This window comes from Charadrius vociferus, unplaced genomic scaffold, assembly GCF_000708025.1.
Source record: "Charadrius vociferus isolate BGI_N301 unplaced genomic scaffold, ASM70802v2 scaffold498, whole genome shotgun sequence".
Classification (NCBI taxonomy): Eukaryota; Metazoa; Chordata; class Aves; order Charadriiformes; family Charadriidae; genus Charadrius; species Charadrius vociferus.
In genome coordinates this window covers 2486611-2496894 of record NW_009649588.1, presented here as the reverse complement: position 1 = coordinate 2496894, position 10284 = coordinate 2486611, and the positions used below count along the sequence as shown (strand labels likewise).

Sequence of the window (10284 nt, the reverse complement as noted above, 5' to 3'; positions counted from 1 at the left end):
TGACATGACTCTGAGGAATTCAAGCCCAGGCTTCTGTTCACGTACATGGACTGCCCCACATACCGAGTAAACATGTCTTTCCTGCAGTTCTGCCAGGTTGCCATGTTGTGTGTTGATAAAGCAGGCCAAGCTTCTGTAGGAGGACAGCTGAAGAGGTTGCTAAAATTTGGAATTGAAGAATGTGTCTGTATTGCAGTGGAGGTGCAGTGGCATCGTGGATAAGCATACCCGCTTCCTTGGGCTTTCATCTAGCTAGCAGGGTGGCAATAACGAATGCATTGTCACTCGGATGTCCGCTTGGACTGTTGTTATGGTTTGAGAAACCCATAACAATTTATTGTCATTTAGACTATCATTCTATCATCCGATGACCCCTCCCCACCTGGGAAGGGGAACTGGGAAAAAACAAGGAAACCCAATTGCTTATATTGAAATATAAGCAGGTATAATAGAATAAGACTAGATAATTAACATTAATAACACTGCAGAACCAGTATTGATCCCGATACCAATGTAAAATATACAAGGATTATACTCAGCCCATTCTATCACTAGGAAGCTGTGCACTCCCAGCAGGGGATGGTAAATGTCGGACACTGTGGGTGCTGCAGCTTGGGGAGGAAGGGAATGAAATAATGGTATGAAATAATCCTGTTGGCCAGCTTGGGTCAAGTGCCCGGGTCTTCCTCCTCCTCATCCCTGCACCTGGTGAGCTCGAAAACACTGAGACCTTAAAATTTGTATACCATAGCCAGCTATAAAGTAAATATTTTCACAAATTCAGACACTAGAGTCTTCTCGAAGTGCAGTCTCCCCAAGTTTTAGAAGAGAAATTAGTCCTGTGTCATTCCAACCAGGACAACTGTACAAGCCAACCTGGTTGCCTGTTTGTAATTAAGTCCCTGCCAGGGGATTCTCATTACACTTCTTAACAGGTTGTAGTGTACAATGTGTGTACGTTCACACATGTGGTCAGATAAATGTTATCGCTGCTAAATCATAGTGTGTCAGAGACAAATGGCATTTTTCCACAGAGTGAATGAGCTATAGAAGAGTTTTGGTGTCACGACCCCTAGTAGCACTTAACCTGTTCCTGGTTTTGGAAGATTTGATAGATCATTTTTGTCATCTTGGAACACCTGTAAACTTGCAGGGCTCAGTCACCTTGGCCTCGTTGTTATATATTCCCAAAGTATAAGGATGTCTACTAATCCCTTTTAAACCTGGGGAGATTTTTTTTTTCTTAAATATGAATCATAGAAATTATTTTACATCTAAAAAATGGTCTGTTTGTTAGCATGTAGTAAGTTTTGTGTGAATGTGCTCATCTTTTACAGGTTCATCTAACATGGTTACTGGGGAGACAAAAAGCTTCTTCAGTTTTGCAAAATCAGTAAGTGTCCCAGTGCTGTGATTCTGCTCTTTCCTCTAACGTCAGTCTTTTCTGTAGCATTTTCATCTTTATCATTTTCATTTATGTCTACTAAATTGTTACTTCTGATGTTGCTAAAAAGAGTGTTTTTCTGACTGCGATGTGGTCTGACATGTTTTCTTCTGATACGACAGTTAGACAGGAATTGGATCTGTGTGCCATGCATATTTAAATTGTTCGCTGTCAGACATACACCTCTTGTACAACTAAGTTTAAAGTTAGACTGCATTATTTATTTACTTATGGCAGAACATCATATCCATGGATAACTGTACCCTGTAGGTTCTTCATATCTGAACGCACTGTCAGGACAGTGCATTGAATTAAAGGAGATACTAAAGGAGGTATCTTTCTTAAGATGGAGATTGTGTCCAGTCATATGCAGCTTTGCAGAAGTTAGTTCCATACAGAAATACATTTTTCAGTTCTCTGTGTTTATTTTAAGTAACATCAAAGAGATGATGATGTTGCATTTGTTTCCTAATTGATGATGTAAACAAATCTAAAATGCAAATATTAACTTTTTGCTTCAGCTTACTACAACAAATATCTGCTCAGAAATCCCAGAGATTGAAAAGGGGACAAATGCATCAAATAAGCTGTTAGTGAGAAGTAATTTAACCAGGTGTGAAAGTGATTCCTTCAGACAAGAAAAACAGAGGGAGAAGATCTTCTTGACTGAAGATCTCTCATACAATCTTTGTGCCCAGAGCTCATTTACAGCTTCCCGCAACAAGCCCTTCCCAGGAGAAATTAGCTTCAAAAGTCTCTATATGATAGAAAACAAGATACATCAAAGACTTCAGCAAGAAGCATTTCTTTTTGCCTCCTACGTTTTCTTAATGGTTGTAGTGGCACAATCTTTGTTACTGTCATGTGTTTGGGAATGAAAACAAGATAATCTTTATCTTTCAGCCTTTTTACTGTTAACATAAACATACCCCTGCATGTAATTTGGAGGGTAGGTTAGCCCAACGAAATAATTTCCACTGAAATGTTTCTGTGATGGCACTGGTGTTTATTGACTGAATAAATATGAATAAATTAAAAAATGGTATGTCAAATTTTGTATGAATGTATAACTAGTTCATGTAATTATACTGTAAAATTAAGTCATCAAAATTGTATGAAAACTTTGATTAAAAATTGAACCATTCAAACAAAACTTGCTAGGAAGTGGGATCTCAGTCTCAAGGATGCTCTTGGGCAAAGTGAGATAAAATAATTTCATTAGATATCATGAGGCTTCTTCAGCTATCACAAACATAATAATGGGTGAAAAGTAAATGGATCAGTAAATTCCTGAGTTCTAGACCCACGTCCTAAACCCAGATCTGTTCACCATTCTTATAATGCCCTAATCTCGTGCAACACAAGTCTGTTTTATTTCCGCATGCCAGTCAGCCGCATACTTTTTTGCCTCTTAAATAAAATCCTTACTGCTTCTCTTGGCTGTTCCTTCAGATCTGAGAGATGAGTCGTGTATCACATCTGCCCAGATGGTTTTCTTGTGAACTTTTCTGTACATTTCTTGAAAAGTGTTTTTCTAACCCTGCTGTTGTTCATTGCTTTCCAGTGGTGGCAGGTTGAGAAAGTAAATCCCATCAAGCTGTATGAGGAGAACAAAGTCATTGCTGGATTTTCTCTGTTGAACCTACTTTTCAAACAGAATCGAGGTGGCCTGGTCAAGGCTGTGATGGACAAACTCCTCAATCTATATACCAATAAGAAGATCAAGCCTGTGGTTGATTCTTTATGGGCTTTGGAAGAGGTAGGAGCACAATTTATGCGCTTTTGGGGGTAAAATTTGATTTAAGTATGTTTTCTAATTATTGGGGTATTCTGCTTTTTAGTTTGTGCAGAAGTTGTCTCTAAAACCTCTGCTATTCAGAAACTCCATAATCCAGAGTTATTCACACATTTCTCTAACAAATATTTCTGGAGTTTCAAAGGTTCTGTCTAAAGTTCTTGAAAATACTAATAATATACTTGTTTTTTCAATCCTAGAAACTATTTCTGTTTCCTAAGTGCATGAAACTTGTAAGTAACAAGTGCAGCACGAAATGCAGACATTATTATAACTGAAAACAACTTAAAATCTGTTCTGACAAAAAGATCTAATACATAAGCTTTAGTTTCAGTTTTATATTTGTGCTAGCAAACCTTGGAAGCTTGGAAGGTTTCAGGAAGTTACTGAAAACATATCACAGGCAGTCAAATCAGAATTCATTCTTAATATAAGCTACATTTTTTGACTGTGGGTTTTTTTGTTGGTTCTTTTCCTTCTAATTGCTCAGCTGTCCTTAAAGACATGCAAAGAAACTAATCTGATGGTAACTTGGGCAATTATAAGCCCCTTGACAAAAGCAATGTTTCCTGAGACCGTTAAACTTAAGATGCTGATAAAGAAACGTAAGTATTTTTAGAAGTGTGAACATACATTCGTGTACAAAGAAATGGCATGATGATAGTAGCACCGCCACATGAATTTTTGTCTTTTATGTGTTTGAAGTGCGCTGAGCATGACACATCACTAAGATGCCCTTACAGGTCCCGCTCTGCTGAATGGGAATTGTGATTGTGTCATTGTATGGGTGCTGTTCAGTCAGTGCTGCGACAAAATTCTTTCTGTGCCTGAACACATTAGCTGGTATGACCATGCATCCATGGGGAACTGGTAACCATCACACTTAAGACATTAATAATATCCTATTTTGTTACAATTCTGAATGCCCCATGGGCAGGGTTTCGAGCCCAGCATGTTGTAGATGATTCAAGTGGCATTAAAGCTGCCACCATTGTCACGGACACAGGTAAGATATCAGTTGTGTGGCGGGACTCCACAGCCCGTGACAGTTCTTGGAGCAGGACACATAGCGTGTTCACTGGGGCTCCTACGTGTCCGGGCTGGGTTATATGACAAGGCGTGTACTGCCTCAGGTCATGCTAATGGGCGAACCATACGGCTCTTTATGCTATCACTACATCTGCCCCAGTGTACCCCAACAAGCTGCTTCATGTGGTACAGCAGATGCAAATGGACCAGCACAATACGGGCTCTGCTTGTTCCTCTCCAGAAAACAGAGAGGAACGACAACTTCTCCAGTAAGCCCTTATCTGGGTCTTCCCCAAGGAATCTCTTCCCATTTCTCTAAAATCTCTGCCTGAGGCTACACTGTCACCAGCAACAACTCAGTACCACCTGGGGCTGACCAGCCAGCGGCTTGGGAGTGGTGTCCAGCAGTTTGCTAATTCTCACCAAACACACTAATGTCGAACTGCTTACGGGAAGTGAGATGTTTTGATACAGAGCAGCTGGCTCAGGCAAGACAAAATTGCTCTGACACTGCCTGAAAGGGAGAGCGCTTTGAAGAGCAGTGTAAAATAGAAATGGGATCAGATTTAGGGTTTTGTTGTGATTTTTTTTTTGTGTGTATTTACTTATTAAGTAATCTTACAAAGTATTTTAAAAATTTTAAGTGGCACGAGGCTCTAGACAGGCATTTTGCAATTTCTTTGTTCGTGTAAATACATACTTTTCATGTGTTGGTGAGTAAGAAAAGGATACTTAAAATAGTAACAATGGCTTGAAAAAATCTTGATAGAGGACAAAACATGAAAAATTACACATGGCAGGCTGATCTTAATAGTCAACATGATGGGAATTTGTTGGGAGACTTGTTTGATAACATTTCATCTAACATTTGGCAGTAACATGCACCATCCCTACCGTTAGATTGTGAAATGTGTAAATACATCTGTTAACAAGCGCAGTCTAGAAAACTACAGCTCATTTATCACGCCTGCTCACTTTCCATGAGCTATCTGGTAATTTACAAAGGAAATATCTGGCTGGTGTCTTCAGGGATATAACAGTGCTACAGGTGTCCTTAATCAATTGCAAAGTGTTACGGAAATATTACTCATTCAGGGCATTATAATTTGGGGGATATATTTTTGTGGGTATAAAAATAACTTGGGGCTGACTCTCAAGTTAATATGATACACAGAAAAATGTGTCATAGCTGAGGACTAAATGGAACCATTTTTGTTCCGGTTTGGGAAGTTTCTTTTTTTAACTCCATAGCTCTGACATCTCCTCTCTTCAGAGTTTGACATCTGATTGCTTTTCATTTCCTGTCAAGTAAGCCTGATTTTCTCCAAATGTCCGCTGTCATTTGACCATTCTCAGTATTATTCATTAGAGACTAAACCGATATGGCCACTTTTTATCATTGATGTTTCCTGAGGAAGTTTCCTGACCTATAAGAGCATTGAGAATAAATATGTTTAACTAGAGAGTGGCAGAAAGGTGGACTCCCTGCACGGCACTTGAAAAGGAACGATTGAATAGTTTTCTGTGGCAGAATATCACCCTCTCCAGAGGCTCACGGGAGAATCCATTTATCTTCTGATTAGGGATTCTGTCAGAGAGAGGAGGTTGAATCTGGTAAGTGACATTCAAAATGAAAATATTTTACAGGAAAATCCCAGAGGAGGCTTAACCATGGGACACCTTTCCAAATGTTCAGTCTTAAATACCTAAATGTACCATCACATATGTAAAAGTTTTCTCTATGTATGAAAGGCGTATCCCCAAGATACCCCTTCAGTTTGCTTTATCTGCTCTGCATCTGCATTTGTTTTCATGTATTCATTCTTTGCACAAATATGAATTCACAAATTAATGCAGATTCTCTGAAGCCAACATGGAAGACACCTGGTTTTCTTCCAAAACTGTGTTACAGTACAAATGCTTCTCTTTTCAGTCCTGTATCAGTTGCAATAGCCATCTGTGTATCAGAGCTGAAAAGCATCTTTGCAGTCTTAGAAGATGACGAGTTATATCTACAGTGGTATTCCCTTTTGCTTAAGGCTCGTTGCCACAGGATGACTTCCTGCATGATAACCCCGAAATTGAGGCCTTTATGTTCTAGTGCTCGGGAGAACAGCCAGAGAAAGGGTTTTGTGTCTGTTTTAATAGATCTCCATGAACTGTGTAGAAATGATTTCATGGTTCTAAAAGCCTGGTATGGTTCCTTGAACAGCATCTATTTCTTAATACTTGCAGCAGGAGTACACATTTTGAATTTAAAAGAATATATTGATTAGAGAATATTGTAATTGCAGTGAAATTTTGCCTTTTAAAGTGTTTCAAGTGGCAGTAATACAGGGTTTAGAGGAAGTTACTACATTCCCATTTGTCATGTTGTAGTGTATGTTAAGTGATGTCTAGCTGATTGTCAAATAATATCCAAGATAGCAGTCTTCAGAAATTATTAGACATACTTAGCTTGATACTATTCTTGTTGAACAATGCAGATTTTTCTGAATGTCAATGAGATCGTGCTAATTAGGATATAATCGTTCCAGTGTTCCGATTTCTCTGGTTTAGGGCCTCATCCAAAGGTCACGGAAGTCAGTGGAAGGACTCCTACTTTCACTGGCTTTTGTTTTAGGGTGAGGATTGCCCTGCCTCTTCAGTACGGGCTGCTTAACGAATTTACTGATTGATTGAAGACAGAGTGGGACAGAATTTATTCTGGATGGAAACTTAGAAGTGACTTTTTTTTCAGTGCATCAGACTGTTGCTGACACAGAGGAGATCAGGATCTAGACTACTGACTGCTGCAATTGAGCAAAATTATTTGTACTGCTGTGTTATCTGTTTGTGTTGGCTTGGGAAGCGTGATTTTTATCTCAAATTTACATCCATAAATGCTAGTATTGTCAAGTCTGTTCTCAAGTAGGCCATGAGAGCCATTTTAGGATGCTACTGCAAGAAAGATTTAACTAAGAGAGACAGTAACAAAATCCACAGATACTTTAAAATGAAAGTCTAACTGGGGAATTATTCATCATGAGATGAGTGAAGTCATAGAATAATTTAGCAACTATTGAGATGTCTCGCTATTTTGCAGCTATTTGTTTATGTGTTCAAGTGTTTAAAAGACAAGATACTTTGTAGATGGTGCATGCTTAAAATACTGTTCTGTAGTAAAAAGCTGATTGGTAAGATTGCATTTCATTACAAATAGTTTAAAACAGAATTAGTATTCAGTGAATATTTGTTGTAGTGATAATGTAATAATGTCTCTAGCAACTCCTTACTTAGCAAGTAGTGATGCAACAACTGTAGCCCAGGTCCAGGAATATGCTTTGGTACTCAGCTGTGATTGAAATCAGTGGACTTAAGGCAGTAAATACACTTACGGATCAAGCCCTGTGGATCTTGGTACAGGTATCCGAGGACTCAAATGACCGTGGCTCATGGTCAGTGCAGAGAATGTGTTTCACTGGAAGGAGTCCTGCAACTTAATTTAGTTTGTAAGGATCACTGCATCATCAGTCTCACGGCTTTTTCTTGGCTGAATCATTGGGACAGATGTTGCAGGTCTAGCAGTAAATATAATTTTTCTATAAGTGAGATTCCCTTGTCTTGAAGCCAGAGCTTTTCTCGATAGGAAATTGCTAAGGAAAAATCAAGCTGTGTTTAAGAACCTAAACCTGAAAGGAGTGCAGTGCAACTGATCACATTATAGTATCATTACGGAATGCCTGCTGATACCATAATTTCCTTTAAAAGAAACATTTTCTCGTATGTTGCTGTTCTCTGTTAGTTTTCAATGTTATTAGCATGCAAAGGAAAACAGTAGAAGAAACCTTCCATCTAAGATCACAGCCGTACCAAGTTCAATCCAGTGAGGAGAATTGGACAAAGGAACGCTTTCTATACAGAATTTATAGCATGTTTTGGGGAGGGCAAAGCCATCACAGTGTGTCTGTTTTAAGCACTGCTCTGTGGCTTCAAAGGATTTGGGTACTGTGAAGCTGGTTTTTTGCTCTGAGCTCATCCTCTGGTATAAATTACCATCTCAGTGCATGCTTTTAGATAGCAATGATACAAACACTATTCGAGGCGGGGGACAGGAAATCTGTAACCTGTGATAGTAGAATAATAACAGTCAACCCCCTAAAGCAGAGATTTAATTTCATCAAAAGCTATTCATGCCTTTCACTGATCTTACCTTTAGGGCGAAAAGCCTTTCATGTATCACTATAGTAAGACATAGAGAAAATTGACCCATTAGTTACTTTTAACATAGTAAGAGGGCAATCTAATAATATCAGATCAGGCTGGTACCTTGTTAGGAATACTAAATGCCATCTTTTGTCTTTTGGTGGTTTCTTTTTTCTTTTGTTTTTGGATAACATAATAATGGCACGTGCAGGTTTTTCTCCTTTTTTCTGCTTGATGAAAACAGATTCTTCAGCTGAAGAAACTAAACCATTTTGGATGTCAAGTGATTTCTATAACATTTAGAAATTGTATTTGTTCTTCAAGATATGCAAAATAATCAAGAGTAACATGATAAAAGTGGAAGTTCATTTATAACCCAAGTAATAACCCACCCTGAAATACAGAAGAGAATAATTTTTCCATGAGCGTAAAACAATTTGCTTTGCAGTATGATATCGCAGAAAGAGGGAAATGTAATTCGTTCTGGAAAAACTCCCATGAACGTATCGGTGTTTCCTTTTCTATGATCGCTCCTCTAGCATTACAGTGCGGAGTCTGCTTGTTTTGATACTGCGAATATTTCTTTGGCAGTACTTCGTTTGCAGTTGTCCATGAACTGCGTTCCTGATTCATAGGTATTAGCTCTGCATGTGCACCGTCCTGCGATAACACCAGAGAACTCTCTTTGTTCTTCCCATGTGTGAGATTTTGTTCCCTTTGACTGTATAAAATAAACATCTGTAGTTCAAAGTAAATTTAAATATTTTATCTGTACATCACTGTTGTTCCTTTGTATACAAACAAGTCTACCACAAGTTTAATACAAGCTTCATGCAGATATCAAAGCATACAAAAATGCAAGGTGCTGTGTCTTACTGATGTACCAGCTTTCAAAACAGATGTGGGGAAAGCAGACTGAGAAGCCAAACCTGAATAATTCAGAGTAGCTTGCTTCTATGTTCACAATCAAATTATACACAGTTACAGGCCAAAATATCTTTCAGATTTTGGGAAGAGCAAGGGGAAAGCTATTTCACTTGAATTTTACCTCACTAACATGAAAAGTAATGAACACAAGTTCTAAATGAATGAAAATTGAGTCATGAGTAAGGTGATTTTTTAATAAAGACTTTGCAAAGAATTTTTCCCAAGATGCTTATCTGAAGTAAATATTAATTAAAACTCCAGATAATTTTGGTGCTATATGCTTGGAGAATAAAACATACCTTGAAAGTACTGGAGATTATTTAGGTATTGCAATTTTTTTCCCCTCTTAAACATTGTGTATACCTGATTATGGGATTCTCACTGCTTTCACGTGAATTATTAAGTTCGTACTAAATGCCTATATAATGTCATTTACATTTCTTACCCATTTAATGCTTTTTAACAGGACATAATTCATTCTACCCTTCTTACCTGTATCAGCAAGTGATGGCATAACCCAGTAGTCTTTTTGGCTTTGCTCACTGTTGATGGCAATGTAATGTGATTATGATTTTATTAAAAGAGATAAAAAGAAGCAAGACAAGACTTAGATATAGGCACTGTGGCTCCATAATAAGGCCTCAGATACAAAACGTTAGCTGTGATTACCACAAAATCAGATGGGGTAAATGAGCTGTTTTAGGAAACTCAGACTTCACTTGTTAAGTCTGTTAAGGGTGTAAGCACAAGTCAATTATTTTCAATTGCTATACATTATACATAAACACTGCATGAAATTCAAGCTACATGAATGGAATTTAATTAAACAAGTATTTTATTTCAGCTCTCCTCTCCTCTCCTCTCCTCTCCTCTCCTCTCCTCTCCTCTCCTCTCCTCTCCTCTC

General features: G+C 38.2%; 1 protein-coding gene across 1 annotated transcript in view; it reads left to right on the top strand.

The window, feature by feature from the left end:
• The window catches only part of VAT1L (vesicle amine transport 1-like), a 58993-nt gene that overhangs the window by 26337 nt on the left and 22372 nt on the right, over positions 1-10284 (top strand). Inside the window, exons 6-7 of the mRNA XM_009890400.1 lie at positions 1338-1393; positions 3009-3203. Coding sequence (XP_009888702.1) covers positions 1338-1393; positions 3009-3203 — 251 coding nt within the window. The remainder of the gene's footprint in view (positions 1-1337; positions 1394-3008; positions 3204-10284) is intronic.